Consider the following 23,301-nt stretch of genomic DNA (forward strand, 5'->3'; position numbering starts at 1 on the left):
TCATGGACATTGTTTATTGTTTGTTTGGCTTTTTGACACTCGTTTATTGTCCTTCTCTGCCTTTCAACCTTACACCTACATTAAAGTTTTGCCAAATTAACACTTCTCTGGATTTTCATTTGCCCATTAGATGTCCGTTTTCATTATTTTCGTGCACTTAAAAGCATCACTGTTCAGTTTTTGACTATTGAATATTGACAATGTATTTGTAGAAATAGTATATCTCCAGACAAGAGGCCTGAGAATGTATCTTTTTTTTATTTTAAAATACCCACTGTCCTGTTACATGCATACAATCAGAAATCTTTTAGAGACAATAATGGAGTATAATATATTATGGTACTATTCTGTTTCTTTCTTGCCGTGGAAAGTAAAATGAAGATTTTGAAGCAATTCGTTTTTGTTTGCCTTTAGTCTGTAGTAATGGAAACTGATTTGTACAGAATGTGAAAGACAAGCTTTTAATACTTCTGTATGTTTTTTCCATTATATTGTAGGTGCTGGATTTGTCATTGTCTTATCACTCATAATCTCATTTATTGTTATTAAAATATTTTTACTGAGTTTTCTAGTCCTGCTACATGACTTCAGCACCGTAACTAAGAACACATGCAATATGGATTAAAATGTGGGGTCAGTTAGATTTTTGTAAAGAAATTAATAATTTGATTCAGAAAGGACACATTAAATTGATAAAAAAGTGACGGTAAATACATTTATAATGTTGGATGGATTTCTATTCATCAAAAAGTCCTAAAAAAGAATCCATCACGGCTTACACAAAAGTATTAAGCAGCACAACTGTTTTTAACATTGATAATGAGCTGCAAATCAGCATATGAGAATGATTTCTGAAGGATCATGTGACACTCATCCAGCTTTGACATTACTGGAGTAAATATAAATCTAAACCATTAAAAAATCTTACCAATCCCAGACTTTTCAAACAGTAGTTGAAGTAAATATCTGCCTAAACATTTAAATTCAGATCAGTCAGTTGCATTTAATAATTTTATGATTGACAGGGTGTTCTGTAAATCAGTCAGTGATATGTTCATGCTTTTTTCCTCACACAAACCCAGAAACCAGACCATTTTCAGATATGCGTATAAACCTGGGGCATATTTTCAGGGCTTACTGGATGGACTTTATACAGGGGGGCCCTAGTGTCATCCAAAAGTTCCATTATGTTTGCTGAAAATGTTCCTAATGTCTCTAGTTTACTGGGATTATACTGGGGGTAAATAACTAATTCATTTGCTCATTCCATATCTTTGTAGAGAATGTTAAGCAACTCCAACTGGTTTTGTCAACAGATTCTGCCTTTAAAACATTTTAATCTAACATTCATGAAAAGCCCAATACACTTTCCTCCCACAAGCTCAGATCCGCGGTTAAATATTAGTAAAACACCCAAAGCCAGTTGAAACTTGTTGTACTTGTATATTATTTAACACCTCTCCACATTCCAAATGATATTACACACACTAAACCACCGTGGATTCTTATAGGCTACCGTAGAGCCAGATAAGCACGCCCACTCTCGTTTTTTTAGAACATTCTCAGCCAATGAGAAACGACATTGCAGCCTGATCTCATGAATATTACAACAACCGGTTTGTACACACACTTATAATCAAGTTCGCATAACAGCTACCTCCTTCTGCACTTACTCAGGTCCACAGACGGGCTCCAGACCAACTCATATCAGGCTTACCTAACGACAGTACATCAAAATGTCAGAGAAGCTTCCATTCAAAGTTGGTTAGTATAAATATATTTGATTTTTGACTTTATATCCGGCGTAATGCTGTCCTGTACAAAAGCGTGCAATTATGTATTTACCGCCAATGCTAACTAGCTGACTCCATGCTGGTGATTTCTACTAAGCTCTCTAATAGCCTCTCGATAAAGCATACGAATCTTTGCAAAGGGCTATTCGGTTGTATTTTTGACCGAGCATGAATTGTTGCAAATCTTTAGTTGCTACTGTACTTATACAATATAACACATGGCAGTGGACTCGTCATTGTCAGCGTTGCCTTGCACAAGACGCTCCATTGCAAAACCGCCCCCTTAAAAATCACTGTTCTTGCACTACAAAGGTCTAGTTCGTTACCATAGCCATTTATGGTTACCCGCAAATTATTATATACGATTTTATATCGAACACCTGTCAAACAAGCTAGCGTGGTTCCATACGGAAGACGTGAAGAAGAAAGTTTGGAAGTTGTAGTGTTTTGTGTGCACTGGAGAAGCTACTCTGTACGAGAACTGCTTCTCTACCGAACTACATTTCCCACAATGCAGTGGTCAAACGCGCCGCCACTTCTCATTGAACGTACTCATTCATTTTCACGAATCGGTTCTATTGAACAGTTCGTTTCGTGGAATCGGTTCATAAAACAGTTTGGCTGCTCTTACGTCATCATTTGGACTCTTACACTCCGTTATTGCACATTTAATGCTTTAAAACTTTTGAAATGTAGTAAAATATTGCTTTTTATTACGGGGTTTCGGTTTAGTTGTTTTATTATTATTTTTGTAGACCATCGAAATGGTAATTTAAAGCCTAAAAATATTTTATGTTGCTACATTGAACAATATAAAATTCAAGCTGATAAATTAATTTATCAACTGGCTAAAAAGTGTTTGTTCTATTTCATAAAATTATGTTTATTAAATCAGCTATTTGTTTGCATGTGAATATAAAACAGTCGATTCATTGAAGGTCCGGCTCAAAAGAATGATTCGTCTAACTTGCTTATCGTTCATTGAGGCGATTCAGAGGTAACCGCTTCGTGAATAACCGAAAGTGAATGGTACGCGCTAAAACGGTGCACTTCAATTTAAGGCTAATTAAATACATTAAGTTAATATCTTGACGGTTGTTTCTGCGTCTCGTTTAGACACACGTCAGCATAGTCACAGTGACCGGACTTAGCACCTGTTTGTCTGTTCCTCAGGCATTTGCAGCTTCTGTTGTTGTTGTTGTTTTTTTCAGCAAAACTCTCTGATGTTCTCACTGCAGATAAGGGAGAAGTAATTCAATAGTAAATCTAGCCGGACTTTGCTCCATAGTCTTTAACGTTCAGAGTTCAGTTTTTCAAAATCAGTGAATGAAATGTAAAAGTTTGACTTTTATTGCCAGCACCAGTACTGCAAACTTGCCATATTTATTAATAGCCCATTCTGAAGGCACAGGGTTCCCATGGTCAATGGGAAAATGGTAACAGGTATAAAAAAATGTTAGGAATTAATAGTTTTAAGTCATGGAAATGCCCATTCATAAAACAACATCTTCAAATACTCATAGGTTTCTGGTTGCAGTTAAAAATGCCCTCTCTGATCAAATGCCATTTTCTTTTGTGATTAAACATTTGTTTGGCCACCTGAATATCAAGGCAGGTGTGTTTTCTTCCATTATCTGCTGTGGTAGGAGCACTGGAAGTAAAATTAAAGTCAGAATTTCTTAGGTAACCTCATGGTGAATGTGCACATGAAACCAAGCACCATCTTCTCCTTAACCATGTTAGGCATGCGGGTTTGGGTGTCATCTGTTGAATTCCTCTTTTAGATGTCCAAATATGAGACAGACTTTTCAAAGACCTCTTTAACCTGCATGATCCAAGTATGCACCATCTGTAATGGTTTGCCTATGTAATTTAATCTGGTTTCCTCAATGAAACATTTGGTGTCATTTTCTGTGTCCAGCTGATATCAGCCTGGCCGAGTGGGGACGTAAAGCCATAGAAATAGCTGAGAATGAGATGCCGGGTCTGATGAAGATGAGGGAGCTCTACGGCCAGACGAAACCCCTGAAAGGCGCTCGCATCGCAGGCTGTCTGCACATGACTCTACAGACCGCAGTGCTCATTGAAACCCTGACCGCCCTGGGAGCTGAGGTGAGGGGAAGCAAATGCAAAAACATTAAAGAAATAGTTAATACCCAGAAATGAAAAATCTGCCATTACTGACATACGCTCATTCCAAACTCACTTTATTTGTGTTAAAAATAGGCATTTCACACCAGGTTTGGTGGCATTTGATTATAAACAGTCTTTGTATCGGAAATGACTATACTAACATTCTCAATTTTCATTAAGTGATCAATTGCTGAAAGAATCTGTATTTATTCAAAAGAAATGAGTACTTTTATTCAGCAAGAACGCGTACAATTTTCAAAAGTTTTCTACTTCTATTTGAGCTTTCTATTCATCAAAGAATCCTGTTAAAAAATGTAAAAACACAATTGTGAGAGATGAAATAGTCGCAATTATGAGAAATAAAGATAGACTTTTTATCTCACAATTGTGACTTTTTTTCTCACAATTGCGAGTTTACATCTCGCAATTCTGACTTTATAACACAATTGTGAGTTTATATCTCAATTCTGACATCTTTTCTCAGAATTGTGAGATATAAACTCGCAAGTTAGGCCAATTCTAAGGGAAAAAGACTTTTACCCCTCAGAATAGTTTATATCTCACAGTTCTGACTTTACAACACGCAATTTTGACTTCTCGCATTTCTGACTATATAACACGCTATTACGACTTTATATCAATCAATTCTGACTTTATATCGCGCAATTGCGACTTTATATCGCGCAATTGCGACTTTATATCGCGCAATTGCGACTTTATATCGCGCAATTGCGACTATATATCTTGCAATTCTGAGGAATGAGATGTAAACACGCAATTGTGAGAGAGTCAGAATTGTGAGATAAAGGGCCCATCCACACAAAGATGCGTATACATGTTTTATCGTATTGGCGTTTCGTCCACACAAATCCGGCGTTTTGGGAGAGTGAAACCGCAATTTTTTTAAACCGGGTCCTAAAGTGGATTAATTTAAAAGCGACACCCTTGCGGTTTCGTGTGTACAGCCAATCAGTATATTTTGTGAAACGATGATGTTATCACATCACGTGTCGGCTGCGTCACATGCCATCTTCGTCTTCTCCTTGGTTCGTATACAGTGCGCAAGGTTATGTGCATGCTCAAAGTTGTCTTCTCTGTGTATAGTGTATCTCTGTGGCAGAATTACAGTGCCCCATACTGGTCTGGCATATATACTACACCATTTTCAGTCGGTTTCAGTGGTTTCGTGTATACGCAGATAATTCTTGAGACGACGCTGTGTTTACAGATTTTTTTTTTTAAATGAGGAAAAAAAATACCGGATTGGGAACGCACCGGCTTCGTGTGGACGTGGCCAAAGTCGCAATTACCTTTTTTTATTTTTCATTCTGTGGCGGAAACAAGCTTCCATAAAGTTATTTTAAATTGAAATAATACTTCACATTATTACTATTTTTACTGTATTTTTTTTTATAAAAGCATAAGAGTTTAAAAAAGTGAATAATTTTACTGACCCTGTGTACTATGCTATTCTTTGAAATGTAATATTCGTATTATTACTATATGATTCATTCACATTGCTATAGTACTTTGTTTTGAAAAGGGACAGTACAGTTTCTTTATCCATTTTTCCTACTCCTAGATGCAGTCTGACTGAAATGAATCCCTCTTTTTATCCCTTATTTCCTTCGTCAAACTGGAATTTCCCAGCCCAAGGCCTTACTTTATCAACAAAAAAAAGTTATGGAACAATGTAGGCAGTCTATATAAGTCACATGATCTCATTCCTTTCTCCTTGATGTCTGTCTTCTGCAGGTCCAGTGGTCCAGCTGTAACATCTTCTCGACCCAGGATCACGCAGCGTCAGCCATTGCCAAAACTGGCGTTCCAGGTAACAGGTGTTGATGTGCTGTTGGTCTGTTCAATAACCACGGCTCTGACGTAATCCTGCCGACTGTTTGCTTTAAAGCTGCGCAATCAAATGTAGATAAGAGGAACGCAGGGTTTAGAGACATAACCATAGCAGAGTAAAACCTAGAATCAGCACAAATAAGTTTAATCATTAGATTTCACTCAACATTTTTGAAGGACTAACATGCAAGAGTGGGCAGGCAAAGACAGCTTTATCAACTTCATTACAGCTTTCAGTCCACAAAAGACTTTTCCCAAGCAGTTTTAAGTACTGAAACCTTCAAAATGATTCAAGCTGAATGATTTTTAGGGTGAAAGATGGCAAACCGTAAAAAAAAAAAAAAAGATTGCGCAATGTCTGTCTTACAACATCAAACAGATTTTATCCCATGCTTTTCTTTTTCTTTTCTTTCCAAGTCTTTCTTTAGGCAGCAGCTTCAATACTCCAATAAGCATACAAATGCACATGCATTATATTATAATAAAGACACATGCATATTGGGTGAAATAGTCTTTGCACTACTTTTCACTATTAAATGAATTCTAAATATCTATCAGCATTTCTCTCTTTGTCTGCTATCTTGGATGGATTTTTTTTCACTGATCACAGTGTATTACGAGATTGCCTTCTCCACAAAGGATAAGCCTAAATGCAGGCCTTAAGAAGGTATTTTAGTAGGCAGTGTAATTACGCTGAAACCCTTTTGTGTCAGCAGCTTGACTGATGCATTAAAATGCTGCTGACTAGCTCACTAGTTGTGAAAGCGGATTAATACTAGTTAAGACTTTTGAGCAACAATTGCATGTCTCTTTAAAAATAAATTGCTGGTCATTCATTTAGAGAAATATCTTAAACTGTGAGAACTGAGGTGGTTGACACTAAGCATGTCAGAATTGGTGTTGATGCAGAGTGAATTTGATTGCCCAAAAAACAGCAAAGTACTTAATCTGACCGTAGGGGTGAACTACTGTTCAAAAGTGTGGGATTATAAATGTGTTTTATTTATTTTATTTAAGTCTCGCATGCTCACCAAGGCTGCATTTATTTGATCAAAAATAGTCATATTGTGAAATATTATTACAATTTATAATGTTTTCTTTTTGAATATTTTTAAAAATGTAATTTATTTCTGTGACTGTTCTATTACTCCAATCTTCCGTCACATGATCTTTCAGGAATCATTCTAATATTTCTGATTATTATCTATGTTAAATTTAGTTGTGCTGTTAGTTTTGTGAAAACAATGTTTTTTTGTGTGTTCAAAGCAACAGCATTTATTTGAAATAGAAATCTCATTATCACTTTTCATCTTTTTAATGCATCCTCGCTGAATAAAAGTAATATTTAAAAAAATATAATAATAATTACCCCTAACTTTTGAGTGATATGTAAGAGAATCATGAAGCCACTTTGCACACCAACTTTTGCATTGAAACCATTTGAAAATTGATGGTTTAGCATTTCGTGTCTCATTTACAGTGATGACAGTACGTGCATCCTTAACTTATGTAGATGCATTCTCAACTAATTGTTATATACCAGCTAGCAAATAATGCCACATTAAAAATGTCAAACATATTTAGAGCTTGTTGTGCTTCTGTAGGAGCAGATTTACAGCTACTAACAGCTTTCTCTCCGCTTTGCACCTTATACTGGCAAAGAACCACTTTGACAAAAAAAAAACACCTCTGTTTAACATGCATTACATTTGTTCCTATAAAATGGCCAATCAATTTTGTGACATTAAGTGTCAGGAAAACTTAAAATTGGATGTAACTTTGAGAATAAGATTAAATATGCAGGTGCACTCAAGCACAAACTTAGCAAAGTGACCAGTTATTTTTTAAAGTATTTGTAGTAGTATAGTCAAGGACACAATTCTGATGTGTATCTTGTCATCTAATGTGTGTTTGTGCTTTGTTTTAGTGTATGCCTGGAAGGGAATGACTGATGAGGAGTATGTGTGGTGCATAGAGCAGACAATCTACTTCAAGGACGGTCAGCCTCTTAACATGATCCTGGACGACGGTGGAGACTTGACCAACATGGTGCACCAGAAATACCCCAAACTGCTTGCAGGTATATACTATTGCCTGCTTTCTGCTCCGTCATCATCTACCGGTACTCATCACATGTGTCTTCTCATCTTGAACAGCCAGGAAAGAGTCATTTAGACCAGGGGTTTTCAAGCTTTTTGTATGTGTGGACCACTATTTGTAATCAAGAATTTTCACGGACCACCTCATAATACACATATTATGATATTAAAAATTATATTATATTTTACATATTATATAATCAGGTTCATTTGAACAACAGGCTTCGTAATATCGCAATAGAACGTAATATCCTCCTTTGTCACCCTCCACATCTTTCCCTTCCTGTTTGTATCATCTGTCTAATATAGACCTATATTAAAAACAAGCAACTAAATAAATGCTTACCTAACCTGTTGCTATCCACCGATCCAGTGTTGAAAAACGGACTGAACGAAACTGACGAAACCGAGCTTGAACGTCATGCCCGACCGCCACTAGCCTATTTTAGTAATTACACAATAGCTTCACAATTTAATTGACATTTTATATAAATGTAGGGTACATATTATTATTATTATTATTATTTTTTTTTTATTTATTTTTTTTTAATAGGAATTTCTCGGTAAAATATTTTATATTTTATTTTGCCTTTTCACGGACCACCTGCAGTACCCTCACGGACCACAGTTTGGGAATCGCTGATTTAGACTACTTGTATGGTACTCCATTGTCTGGATTTCCATTGCTATTAATAAAAGTACTTCTAGGCCACTGATGCCAATCACAGTTGCACTGTACTTCTGTTTTATGGCCACTAGATGGCAGGCGAATCCACAGTCAAGCCATTCCCTTCTTGACTTGGCAAAGAAAGAAACCTTCAGCTGGAGCAGTCACAAATATAAACCTCATAATATTAGCATTCCTGGAAAATTGAAAAGCATTACGATACTTAGGAAAGGGGAAGTTCCCAACAGACTCTTGGTTTATTGATAGAGTGTGGAGGTGATGTGGTGTTAGTTTTACTCTATAAATGTCAAATTTATGAGGCTACACTATTTGACCTCTTCCCTTTAGTAGGGTTAAGTATCTGGGGTGGAAACACAAAGGTCAGCTCTCTGATTCTAGGTAGAGGCCAGTGAACTGTTAACCTAATTCTTTTAAACTGCTTTTTTTTTTAAAGTAGGTCACTCTTTGATTCCCCAAGTTAGTGAACTGTGAATAATAGCATTGGATATATAAAACTCATGCCAAATGTTGCATTCCTCTGTCAAACGAGGGTCCGTTTAAAAGGTATTTTATAGTGTTGCTCTTTATTAAATTCTTTAAAGAATCTTGTAAAAAAAAAAAAAAAGTATCACGGTTTCTGTTTCAACTGTTTTCAACATTGATAATAGTAATAAATGTTAAGCTTGATGGCAACCGCCGTAAAATCGTAAAATGATAAATGTTTCTTAAGCTGCAAATCATCATATTAGAACGATTTCTAGATTATCATGTGAAAATAAAGTTATGATGCTGAAAATTCAGCTTTGTAATACAGGAGCAAGTTACAAATTTCACAATATTACTGTTTTTACTGCATGAAAAAAAGGTTTATTACTAATCTAAGTTTAATTTAAGCATGTCTGGAATTCTGTATTGACCAATCACAATTCAGAATGATCGGTTTTTATAGTTAACGATAACAGTATGTTAATTCATGATAATGTTTTCCATTGCATATGTACAGGAAACGGCACTGGTCATTGTCTCTCTCAGCATCAAACATACTTGAATCTCAGCCAGTCTCTGTGAAACGGCACGAAATAAAATGAAGACCTGAAGTGACTTTGCTCCTCGTATTTTCGTTTCGGCTGGCTTCATGCCCGAAATGCTTCCACATATAGAGTTATGATAATACTTTTGGTTTCTGTGTGAGCTATAATAATACATTTTCCACTGAGGCTATAAAGTTGTCAGAAGGGTTTGTGACAGTCACTTATCTTTCCTTAAGTAGATGGCTGAAATGCCTTGGATTTGATTTGGGCTCATCAGTTACACCTGTGAAGGTCAAGCTAACCTTCACAAAAATACAATTGATCGGCCAACCAGTTATTGCAACATTCCTTCCAAACAGATGCACTTAGTTTGATATTCTGGGTCTTTAACTTTTAACAAATAATTCTTCCTGGTTAATCCCTCAGGAATCAAGGGCATCTCTGAGGAGACTACAACAGGAGTTCATAACCTCTACAAGATGTTGAAGAAGGGAGAACTTAAAGTTCCTGCCATCAATGTCAATGACTCTGTGACTAAGGTAAACTGAGATATAATAACAGTGCATGGTTTTATCCGTTTTGTCTGTTCACACAAACGTGATGCACTTTGTGCATGGTTCTAATATTATGTGTTATTTAGGAATGACTTACAGTATCTCCCCCCCCCCCCCCTCCCTGTAGAGTAAGTTTGACAACCTGTACGGCTGCCGTGAGTCTTTGATTGACGGCATCAAGCGGGCCACAGATGTGATGATCGCCGGTAAGGTGGCAGTGGTGGCTGGCTATGGTGACGTCGGAAAGGGCTGCGTTCAGGCCCTACGAGGGTTCGGCGCCAGAGTCATTGTCACAGAAATCGATCCCATCAACGCTCTGCAGGCAGCTATGGAGGGTATGGGTTTTTTTTTTTTTTTGTCAGTCTGTGTGTTCCTTTCCTTCCTATTTAAACACAACTTTTTGAGTGATAAGAATACATTTTATTTATTTTATTTAAAACATTTTTTGGTATGTAGTAAAAGGTGAACAATTTTAAGTGGAATTGCAAATAGTCAGTCTGTTTTTGCAATTCTGTAAATACAATGAAAAATCTATCAAATGTAGCTTTTTTTGTGATCCTCCAAAAAATTTGAAAAATAATTGCAAAAAATGTAAAGTTCGAACATTATTATTGTTAGCGAGTTGAATTATCCCTAATTTAAAGGGATTCTCCCCTGTTTTTTCATAATAAACTATGTTATTCCCTTAACTAAGACGAGTTGATGCATACCTCTGTCGTATGTATTGAATGAACTGGGCTAGTTAAGTGCGATCAAAGTGTCTCGCGCGCCAGAGCGATTGAGTGCACGCACTGAGACGAGAGAGGTATGCATCAACTCACCTTAGTTAAGGGAATAACATAGTTTAATATGAAAAAAACTATGCATTATTTTCAGGAGGATACAGATGCCAGTGTGTGGTCCGTGTGAAACATAGGAAACGTGAACCTTTCTCACCTGCCGTCCAACACAAAGTGATTAAGAAACATAGATGAATGCCAAAAATAAAAAGTACTATTAAAAGAGTTATTAAAAGGGCAGTATACCAGGAAAGAACTCATTCCGGTACTGACTGATGTCAGACCGACTCATGCGGTCTGTCGACGCGCAGATCATTTCTTTCTTTGTTCTTATTTTATTACTGACTGTTTACATGATTACTTGCTTTAGAACTTTTTACTAAGTATTTGTTTTTTGCTGTGGGTTGCCTTTAAGATTTTGGTTCTGTTGCCCACCCTGTGTGATCATGTTATCAACGCTAGATAGTACATCGTTAGACTAACCTAGCATGCAATCTAATAGCCTAACAATTACAAAAAAAAAAACTTTCATTAATATTGCAGATCTGTGAAGACTGGGGGCGGCTTTTGCATTCAATATTCCTTAAAGTCTTAATTTTTTTTTTTTTTTAAGTTAGAAAATATTTGAATTTGGTAAGAGACCCAAAGAGCCCATCATGAACCAATTATATTTTTTAACCATGTATGTATTAAAACAGCATTTTAAAGGTTGCTGTAACTGCTTGGCAGGCTAGTTTAAGAATATTTGACTTTTTAAAAATATTTTTATTGGCTACCTATATATTTAATGTCATTCGGCTCTCATTACGCAGGCTATGAGGTGACCACCATGGATGAGGCCTGCAAAGAAGGAAACATCTTTGTGACCACCACTGGCTGTGAGGACATCCTCCTCGGCAGGTTTGTACAACATTAATCAAACGTACACCAACTAACAGATGTTCAGCTAGAATGTGTGCTGTGTAGTGCGTCCCCTCGAGAACCTAAGAAAATGGTTTCTGATTCCAAATACAGTTTCGTAATGACAAAACATTTTCCAGTTGATCCGTCTTAAAATGACAAGGAACAGTTCTTGTAATTTCAGCAGCCTTTAGCCCAATGATGAGAACATTTTTTACAATAATAAATAAAAAATAATTTATTATACAACAGGTTATTACCCAATTAAAATTATTGCACATACTGTTCAACACACTGTGGACTTTGTTTGTCTCAGTATTGCAAAAATGGTGGTTTATTGTGGACAAATCACCTGCGTATGTAATTTCAAAGTAGGGCTGCAACAAATCGTCGACGTTGTCGACAAAAATCGATAATAGAAATAGTCGACAATGAATTTCATTGTCGAATTGTCGCCAGACATGTTTTTTTTTTTTTTTTCGACCGAGCACATTCGCTTCTCTGCTGACTGAGCGATAACATACAGAAATGGCAGTGTCCAACGCAGCAGCTGCACATTACAAAACATCTAAAGTTTGAGAGCATTTTAGCCTGGACACGGTGAATAAAAAGGTTACCTGTATCATGCAAAGCAGTCCTTGCTATCACGGCAGCACCTCGGTGATGCACAAACATTTAAAAAGAAAGCACGTCGGACAGTTGAATAAAACGGAGTTTGACTCGCCTCGGTAAGATTTACTGTATTTCCGCACTATAAGGCGAATTTAAAAGCCTTTAATCTTCTCAAAAAACGACAGTGTGCCTTATAATCCGGATCTTCTTATATATAGACCAATTAGTTAACAACGCCCCGCGTTATTAAATTTGCCCGCGAACTCGCGCTCGTGTCCATCTTATGCCTGCTTTGTCACACGGCCAGTTCAACCTCGTATAAATCAGGTTATGTGTGTCTCCCGCTCACGAGCGCTCACTCTTAACAGACACACTGTCCCCGGCGCTGCTCGGGCGTCACAGAACGTTCATAAAGCGCTCCCCGTTCATAGTAACCGGGTCGTCTCACTCTCATTCGTAACAGCCAGCTGTTGCTGACGAGCCGCAGGCTGCGAAAGTTACGTGCACGCCCCAGCGCGCTCACACTATTATAAACGCCTCACCAGCTCCGGCGCCGCGCACTATTTAGCACACCCTTTAGCACATCTAGTTGATGCATAACGCAAAGTCGCAAACCCAGTCAAACGTGTGACTGCAGTATCTCATGCGCCTCATAATCCGGTGCGCCCTATAAAATGTTCTAAAATAGGTCATTCATTGAAGGTGCGCCTTAAAGTGCGGAAAATAGGGCAAATAACATGGAAGTCAATACGTTTTGTTTTGGATCACGAGTAGTAAAGTTATTTTGCAACAGATTGACCACTGCATGTATCTCACAAAATGCACTTAATATTTTTGTTTACTGTTTTATTGCTGCTAATGTGCCTGCCCCTGGTTTAGCTACAGGAAGAAAATATTTACTTGATTTTAATTTATTTTTTCTTGTAAAACAAATGTGCCTGGCCTTTATAAAAATGATAGAGTTTCTCTATTTATATATTTATGTCTATACTGACCAAGCACTCTGCCTAATTGGTTTTAGACAGGGCATTTTTTATTTACTTTCAGTATGAATCGGCCTATCAGCAGCAAAGTTCAATAAAATATGCATTTTTCATTGAAGTACCCCCTTCTTTCTTGTGTTTACCATCATTTTCCACAGAATTAAAGCAATTCATGCTAAATTTTAGAAAAATGTAATAATTATCCGATTAGTCGACTAATCGTTTCAATAGTCGGTGACTAGTCGACTATTAAAATAGTCGTTAGTTGCAGCCCTATTTCAAAGGAAACATTGTCTATGTAATAACCCTGAAACGGCTTCCCTTTTTCTTCTGATGTCACTTTAGGCACCCTGGGTGTTGGATGTTAGCTAATAGCCAATTAGTCGTTTATGCGAACACTCATTTACTGTAGTTCTGGCTCCATTCTGGTTTGAATTGCCTGCTTTTCATAATCCAATCAATTGTAGAAGGATAAATTCGAGTTGTTTCTTCCCCCTCATTGACCATCCTACAAATATTTACACAACAGTTCAAAAGTTTGTAGGGGTTTTTTTAAGGATTTGATCAAAAATAGTATAAACAGTAATATAGAGAAATAATATATTTATAATTTTTAAATAACTGCTTTCTATTTGAATATATTTTATAATGTAGTTTATTCCTGTGATGTCACAGCTGAATTTTTAGCATTACTCCAGTCTTCAGTGTCATATGATCTGTCAGCTATATGCTGATTTGCTGCTCAAGAAACATTTCTTATCATCATTATATTTAGGGCCCGAGCACCAACAGTGCGAGGTCCCTATTGAAACTGTTAGGATTATTTTTTTTTTTTTTTTTTTTCTTTTTTCTGCAAAGTAAGTGCCATTTTCGGGGCCGCAACATGCTCAAAAACTCACCAAATTTGGCACGCATGTCAGGACTGGTGAAAAATTTCGTATTTTGTGGGTTTCACAGATGGGCGGGGCAAAATGGCACGCTAGCGCCACCTAGAAAATTGGAAAAAATTAGCCCCTCGTCCACGTTCAACCTACGTGCATGAAATTTGGTGGGGACGTGTATCATATCAAGACGCACAAAAAAGCCTCAAGAACCCATACCCTAAACTCGACAGGAGGTCCGCCATTTTGAATTTGGCGGCCATTTTTGGACGATTTACAGACTCCGTACTTTAACGAACTCCTCCTAGGGATTTAGTCGGATCGACTTAAAATTTCTGCTGTGCCTTCTAAAGGCATTGACGATGTAAAGTTGTGCTATCTGCGCGTTTTCGTCGATGGGCGTGTCCGTGGCGTCGAAGATTCGCCATGAAACAGGAAGTTGTAGTAACTTGGCTGTAAATGCCCAGATCTGCACGAAATTTTACACATTTGACAAGAGTCCCGTCCTGAACAAATCTACATGCCGACATTCACCCACAGTCATAGCGCCACCTGCTGGCAACAGGAAGTGACCTTTAACGAAGCAGCCCCCGCCGCTTGTTTGACCGACATGTACGAAATTTCTGTGGTACATCTACCATGACCAGACGCACAAAAAAGCCTCAAGAACCCATACCCTAAACTCGACAGGAAGTCCGCCATTTTGAATTCGGCGACCGATTTGGGACGATTTACACACTCCGTACTTTAACGAACTCCTCCTAGGGATTTAGTCGGATCAACTTCAAATTTCTGCTGTACCTTCTAAAGGCATTGACGATGTAAAGTTGTGCTATCTGCGCGTTTTCGTCGATGGGCGTGTCCGTGGCGTCGATGATTCGCCATGAAACAGGAAGTTGTAGTAACTTGGCTGTAAATGCCCAGATCTACACGAAATTTTACACATTTGACAAGAGTCCCGCCCTGATCAAATCTACATGCTGACATTCACCCACATTCATAGCGCCACCTAGTGGCAAGAGGAAGTGATATTTAACGAAGCAGCCCCCGTCGCATGTTTGACCGACATGTACAAAATTTCTGTGGTACATCTACCATGTCCAGACGCACAGAAAAGTCTCTTGGAGCAATGCCCTAAACTCAACAGGAAGTCAGCCATTTCTAATTTTACCGCCATTTTTGGATGATTTACTCATTACGTACTTTAACTAACTCCTCCTAGGGCTTTAGTCGGATCGCCTTCAAATTTCTGCTGTGCCTTCTAAAGGCATTGACGATGAAAAGTTGTGCTATCTGCGCGTTTTCGTCGATGGGCGTGTCCGTGGCGTCGATGATTCGCCATGAAACAGGAAGTTGTAGTAACTTGGCTGTAAATGCCCAGATCTGCACGAAATTTAACACATTTGACAAGAGTCCCGCCCTGATCAAATCTACATGCCGAAATTCACCCACAGTCATAGCGCCACCTGCTGGCAACAGGAAGTGGCCTTTAACGAAGCAGTGTGGCAAATGCACAGCCGCACTGGCTGAGCTGCAGAAAATGAAACGCGGCCGCCTCAGACCCCGACGTGCTACAGGTGCGAGGGCCCGCCCATCGCTGCTTGCAGCTTTAATGTTTTTATTGTCACTTTTAGTCAGTTAATGCATCCTAAAATGTTAATTTCTTTAAAAAAAAAGTCTTAAACTTTTGAATGGTAGTGTATTTATTTACATTGCAGGTTAAGCTTTGTGTGAAGCTCTGTGAGTGCAAGAGTCGTCTTCCATTTCCAGCACACAAACACAGCCTGATATGTTGGACACCTTGCTAAAACTTTATTGAATTCTCACAGTCCACGCCAACTGCAAATAAGGATGTCATCCTGACCGGCACAGCGTGAAAGTTAGTCAACGATGAATCCTTTAAACCTGGTGAAATGGGCTTCTGTGTGCAACAGGCAGGGAGATTCATGTGCAGTGAAAGGACTCCCGGCCTGCAATCAAACACGCACCGCGTGAGATCTGGCTACAATTTGCAGTGCGTGCTTGAGATTCATGTGCTGTATTATTCTGTGCTGATCTGATGTTTAAATGTGGAGGTGAACTGGTGGTTCTGATAGGGTGTGGGCCTCTGTGATAAATGGCAGGGATGAGTACGCTCAGGGGCCAGTAAGGCACAGCTGCTGTTTGGTATTATCAACAGATGTGAGAACTGATTCTTAGAGACGGTGGGACATGTTTAAAGGCCGGCAATCTGCTACCAGTTAAGCAAATGCAATCCAGGTGAACGGATTATGAAAGTAAAATGCAATTGAGGTGAAATATTTTGAACCTACATTCTTACGTCGGTCTGATTGCCTAGAAACGCAGTCGCCATCTTTCCTCAAAAAGGTGTATGATTTGAGGCATCATTCATGGATGTAGAATAAATGTTGAGAGTATTGTTTTGCTATTATTGATATTGTTGTCAAGGTGTTTGAAATGGGGCCTTGACTAAATGCTGTTCACACTACCTGACTGAGTGAATCACAGAGATAAACATCATGTGTGTGTATTTTTCTTTCCCCAGACACTTTGAGCACATGAAGGATGACTCCATCGTCTGCAACATAGGCCACTTTGACTGTGAGATCGACATGAAGTGGCTCAATGAAAATGCAGCGGAGAAGATCAACATCAAACCTCAGGTACAGGATTAATATTTGGTGGCTCAAAACTGCTCTAGAGGAATAGTACAATTATTATCATTATTAAAGAAAAATTTGGTTAAATTCCTGGTTAAATGTGTTTTTGTTGGTTTTAACCAGGAATTTAACAAATTTTTTCTTTAATAATTGTATTAAGTTATTCATATTAATTAAGTGTTCTTTATTACACTTTAACCCTAAAACCGTATTCTGGACAAATGTGGGTAAAATAGTTTTGATTTATTTTTTAAAAATACTTCCCTTGATCTGAGCGGTACAAGACTTGCCTACTTTTCCTTAGTTTGCCTCCTGAACACACACAATTTTATTTTGACTCAATTCTACAATGTTAAGTGGGTGAAAAAAACAAACTCCTCAATCTTGTATTTGGGTCAAAAATGGGCACCCATAGAAATGAATGGCAAAAACTGTAATTTAGAGCATTCTAAAATAAGCCAAAATAAGACACCAGGTGACCGCAAAGTCACTTCATCTTTAGGTTTTAGCTCTAAGAACTTATTTGAATGATATTTTAATGTAGTTAAAAAAAAAAAAATAAGCATAATTTACATAGAAAATATGGTACTTTTTGAAGTAAATAAATTCAAAAATACCCCCAAAATAAAAAAAACACACCATAAATGGATAGACAACTTTATCGAAGACAGTGATATAACATTTATAATAAATAAATTAGGATCACACTGAAATTGGAGTCCTCTGTGCCCACATTTGTCCACAATTACAGGATTAAGGGCTATAAAGTGAATACGGTTTGAAGGCTACATCAATTGGTGTTTTTTTTGTTTTTGTTTTTTTGCCCCTGGTTTTAAAGGGTAACTAAACACCAAAACAACTTTTTTTAGTTAATGATCTGTAAGAATGGAGCTTCATAAATGCTGTTCATTGATTCGAGTACGTTTTTTGACAATTGAGTATAAAGTGTTTTGATTTTCAAATATATGGTGTAAAAACGTCTGAGTGCTGCCCTCTTCAGGTTAAACGGAAAGCTCCTGCAGTAGGGGTACTTGCTGACGTAGCGAACTCTCAGACGCACTCTGTCACACCCTTGGTGCGAGCTCACCACGCCCTTGGCAGCCCCTGGTATAAAAGCATCTGGTTCCGTCAAAACTACTGTAGCGAGTCAGGAGTTGGATTTATGAGTATTGAAAACGATCAGGATAGCATATAATAGCATCTAGTTAGCATAGCATTTATATAGATGTTTAGATTATTTTTGAAAACGACCAGGATAGAGTATTGTTGCATCTATTTAGCATAGCATTATATAGATAATTTAGATTATTTTGTGTAGCTAGTAGCATAGTACAGTTAGGATAGCTTCAAGTTAGCATAGATTTATCAGTGTTTAGTACAGTGATCAGGATAGTAACGGAATAGAGGTGGACATGGGCTTCTCCACACGCAGTGCCAAACACTGCTCGTCCTGCATGGACTCCTCCACCGCAGCGGCGTCTTGATGTGAGTGATCATGGATATTTTAATCACAATTTATGGTTAGGATAAAGTTAATCCTCTGGGGTCGACAAACGAGCCGGTGCATTTTGCTGTATTTTTTCACATAGCGGCAGAATATCAATATGAATATATGCCAGCGTGCGCTATTGAGATCAACTCGACGACATAACTCATCAGATGCCGGTCGCGATGCGGGAGTTAAGACCGCAGTTTGAGCCAGCAGCTCGAATGGATTTGGCCCTGTGTCTACATACAATTCACCCTCATCCACTTCAGGTGAAGGTGAAGGTGAGGGAGAAAAGTCCTCGACTTCAAATGGCCGCTCTGTTGCAAAGGCAGCTACTTGAGTCACTCCAGTCTCGCTCTATTTTAGAGTCTGACAGCAGCTGTCACTCACGGCGGGTCTCAGGTGCACGCCCCCTAGCCCCGCTGGGGTCTGCCCATTTTTTCAGCATTTTTCAAATATTGCTAGTGGGTGGAGTCAGGCTCTGACCAGGGGTTTAGTTACCCTTTAAAGACGAGGCTTAAGGCTCACGAACCTCGGACTGAAATGCATATTTGAGGGCTGTTTTAACAGAAAGCATCTTGCACTGACGCATCTTAAAATATATCAGTGACATTGTCTTAAGATGCACACCAGTAATGTGCATTTTGATATTTTTCCTAAGGCACATTTATAAAAGCCACTTAAATGTCTTAATTAAAATCAGGCCTAATCCTGCTGTCTGTGAAAACTGGGGCACAATCAAGTTCAAAACGGTGCGCAACGTTTTGCTACGGTTTCCAAGTTGAACATCATGTTTCCTGGAAACGGTGTGCACCGGGATTCGAGATACGTTTTCTCTTGTTTGGTGGGTGTGTCAGAACTGCAATCCAATCAGTAGCAACGTGTATATAAAGCACAGTGAACTCACATAATGGGTTCAAGGAAAGTTATTTACAAATGTGTTCAATCCAGCTCTATATATGCAACAACTGAGGATATTGGAAGATATATTTGTTGTTTATTGTAAAAATATAGGATATCAACACAATGATGTAGCGGTTTATATTAATAGTTTCATTGCAAGTGTATGACATTTAGCTCAGAAAACAAAGGTAATTAAGTGCCTTTCCTAAAAATGAGAAAGAAAATAAAGGGTATTAAAACAGTGTGAACTACAAATAAAGTCAGTATGTGAGGCTAAATATAAATGTTTTTATCTGAATTAGGAAAAATGTGTGCTTCCATTTCCGTTTCCACAAATCCCTTCACTCGATTGAGATGTTCTGGGTGGCAAGTGCAGTAACTGTAACATCAAGCTTATATTGTAGTATTAAACCATTTATTCCAACTTCATCATGCTCCAACAATTCTTCACAAATAATGGCCTTCTCAGCTGCTATAGTTGCAACTCTTGCGTCATCAGAACAGTGTGTTCAACGCATCACTGTTTCTGTTTAAAAAACATTGTGCAACGCAGCCCTGGTCTTGGTACACTACCCATGTGAACCGTGAGTCCAGTACTGACAATAAATGCAAAGAAACAGTTTGTTATAATAACTTTTTACTATTTATTCATGAAAAAAAAAAATCATAAAACAACGTTTCAATCTGCTCTTATAATCACTGGAGCTGACAATTACAAGTACACAAAGCTGTGCTCTTGCGAAAACCCCCATTTAATAATGAATCAGTTTACACTGTACAGTGAATCTCTTATTGTCATCATGTTTAAACTAAGTTTGTTGCTTGTAATGAAAGGATTCACGACTGTGCAGAACTCATTTCGACGATAACTCTGCTGTTCTGAGCTTATTCGAACTTAAACATCTGATTGGCCATTATGTTCACAAGCTCAACAGATACGTCTGTGATTGGCTACAAAGACACGTACATTGTAAATAGAAACCTTTGACGTTCTTCAGAGCGCAAACACTCGCAGGAGCATTTTATCAGTGGGCACCGGAACAACTGGAGATATCGTCACATTAAACGATCAAATTAATCTTTTACGGGAAAACGATTCATTAAACCCTGTTTAAAATTATGCTTTGCTCAAATAGTAAAAAGATATTAAATATTTAAAAAAAACATGAATTTAAGACCTGATTTACTTTCTAAATGCACATTATTGGCCTTGTTTTCTTGCAGATATCAGCAAACGCCAAAATCCTGCTTTTGAATATCCTGACTAATTCTCCCCTCTTTTATACAGGTTGACCGTTACCGCATGAAAAGTGGCCGCCACATCATTGTTTTGGCTGAGGGGCGTCTGGTGAACCTGGGCTGTGCCATGGGCCATCCGAGCTTTGTGATGAGCAACTCGTTCACCAACCAGGTTCTTGCCCAGATTGAGCTGTGGACTAACACCAGCAAATACCCACTGGGAGTATACTTCCTGCCAAAGAAGGTACAGTATCTTCATGTAGACAGATAAAATACAGATGCTATAGTCATATTGTCTGTAAAGCCACGGACGCACCAAGCCGGTGGTTGGGCATCATCGGGCCGTTTTTGAGCCTGGGCCGACTTCGTTTTCTTCGTTGTTTCTAGTTGGATGCCACTGTTTGTTTTTTGGCAGATTCAACATGTAGAATTGGCGTCAAACTCTGATTTGGCTGTTCAGTTTCGCAAACGAGTCCGTGCACGAGAGTACGAGCAAAAGTGATGCAAGCAAAGAAGTCAAGACGGCACAGACTGGCTGTTGAAGATGAATTTTACGCCATCTTACGTGATCATTCCACTGCGCAAATAATTTCAGAATAACATGAGCGGAGTGGAATAAACATGATCAGCATGATGGATTTTCAAAATGTTAAATAAGCTCAGAGTCTTACGTTTTGCATGCCTGCAGTCTTTTTCATTTAATTTTTTTGAATGATGACTATAGACGAATATATATCTGACTGTGATCTCCTTTACATTGGGACGTCAACACGCGTGCTAGTTGAGTCACCTGTAGTCATTTCAGTGTGTTCAAGCACAGATTTTTTATTTTCTCCGAGGCGACAACACGGTTGACTTTCATCATCGCTACTTCTTTGGCATCGGTTTGGTGTCCCTACCTTTTCAATATGCACAGTATCCATGAATATCCAGATTTTAAGGGTGCTTTCACACTGGGTATTTTTGTTGCAGTCTGAGTTCCGGGTGACTCCCGGTTGGTCTCAATTGATTTTATCGAACCCTTGTGCACTTACGTCATCAATAAAATGCATGCCGCATATTCATAATAGAAAACAGAATGCGGTCAACATATTGTGGTTTTTATGAAGTTGATGCTATCATGCAAGCACAGCAGGGTAAATGACACATGGGTTTACTCCTTCTGGTACTCTCAGGTTCGGTCCACATGACCACTTTCACATTAGTAATTATTCATGTGTACTGTGCCCCGTTGTGAACTAAACTACCAGTGTGAAAACACCCTAAGAGTGTTACAAAGCTTGCTTAAAGCTACACTGTGTAACTCTTTTAGTTTATTCTTAGCTAAAAACACTTGGTTCTTTCAAAAATATATGTGCTCATTAATGTATATTTACTTTGTTCAAGTAATAAAGTATTCTCGTGTGTATAATATGCCATTGAAAATACATACGGGTAAGGGGTTCTAATGTCGGTCGCCATGTTGCCCCTTCATCTGATGTACATTAGCCAAAGAGGGACATACCCGTTAATTCAAGCTTCGCCTTTTGCGTTTACGCTTGAGTTAACACTCATGGATGAGGTCGAACTGGAAGCCATGTTAATCTTGGACTACATTGGCCATCGTAGGAGTTAAAACGAAATCGGAATTGAGAGGAACAGAAACTAATATTCACTGGATGGTTATATACCTTTTCACCACTAGATGGGGGTAAAAATCACACAGTGTAGCTTTAAAAAAACAAGCTGAGAAGCTTATCAGATGAAATTTGTCTCCTCTATACATGAATAAATGAAATGTATGTATCCTCATTATGTCCTTTTGTGTATGTGTAGCTGGATGAGGAGGTAGCTGCCGCACACTTGGACAAGCTTGGCGTCAAACTTACCAAACTGACAGAGAAGCAAGCCAAATATTTGGGTCTGCCCAGTGCCGGTCCCTTCAAACCAGACCACTACCGCTACTAAGTAGCTTTGACCAATCACAGCTTCAGCTGTGGATGGGGACGGACTACACAATCATTGGCGGTTACCTTTGCAGCTATAATAGTGCTTAACTAGTGAACACATTGTCACTGTCTTATTTGCATTCCTTGTTTTATGATACGGTTATTAAAAACAAAACACAAAATTCTTCCATTAGGTCAGTTATTGGACGCCCCTCAGTAAATTAATATTCTGTCATGTTTTGCTTCTTCCGTGTCTTACTCTGAAGTGATTGTCAGGTAACTATGAATTGAGCGAGGCACTGCCTTTTGGCCATGCTACTTTTGTAAACCTGTTAAAATAATGAAAAAAATGTATTTTTCTGTTAGCAAGCTGTGAGTTTGTGTGGGTCTGGGTAGCTCGTCCTGTTTCATTACATCCACTCGTGAAGACCTGATGAAATAAATATTTGACTGTAACATGCTTTGTTAACTTGTTAATCCTTTATTGCAGCACAGCGTTAGGAGAATGTGGTTCTCAACTGGTAAAATCCATAAAAATGGGTTTAATATTTATATAATATAATGAATCAATATTGGTATTGCTCATACATGCGATTAGGGATCTGAACGAACGCCAAAGCCCATGTATTAAACTTAACCATGTAAATTGGTAATTGAATTGAAGCCAAAATTAAGATTTCAATATAAAATTATATTAGAAATGTTTCCTTGGCAATTATTGAACAAATGTGAAGTACTGAAATGACAAACTAATAATAATAGATTAAATTAAAGCTAAGCACATTAAATTAAGTGAACG

General features: G+C 38.2%; 1 protein-coding gene across 1 annotated transcript; it reads left to right on the forward strand.

Moving 5' to 3' along the window:
* The first annotated feature begins 1,604 nt into the window (after positions 1 to 1,604).
* ahcy (adenosylhomocysteinase) lies at positions 1,605 to 22,958 on the forward strand. The gene is made up of 10 exons (XM_039692695.2): positions 1,605 to 1,764; positions 3,715 to 3,905; positions 5,682 to 5,757; positions 7,705 to 7,857; positions 10,001 to 10,113; positions 10,256 to 10,463; positions 11,720 to 11,807; positions 16,829 to 16,946; positions 20,624 to 20,818; positions 22,390 to 22,958. The coding sequence occupies exons 1-10, from the start codon at positions 1,737 to 1,739 to the stop codon at positions 22,519 to 22,521; spliced, it is 1,302 nt and encodes a 433-aa protein (XP_039548629.2). The 5' UTR covers positions 1,605 to 1,736; the 3' UTR covers positions 22,522 to 22,958.
* The last annotated feature ends 343 nt before the right edge of the window (positions 22,959 to 23,301 follow it).

Source organism: Pimephales promelas, chromosome 8 (genome assembly GCF_988280905.1).
Source record: "Pimephales promelas chromosome 8, fPimPro1.hap1.1, whole genome shotgun sequence".
Lineage (NCBI taxonomy): Eukaryota > Metazoa > Chordata > Actinopteri > Cypriniformes > Leuciscidae > Pimephales > Pimephales promelas.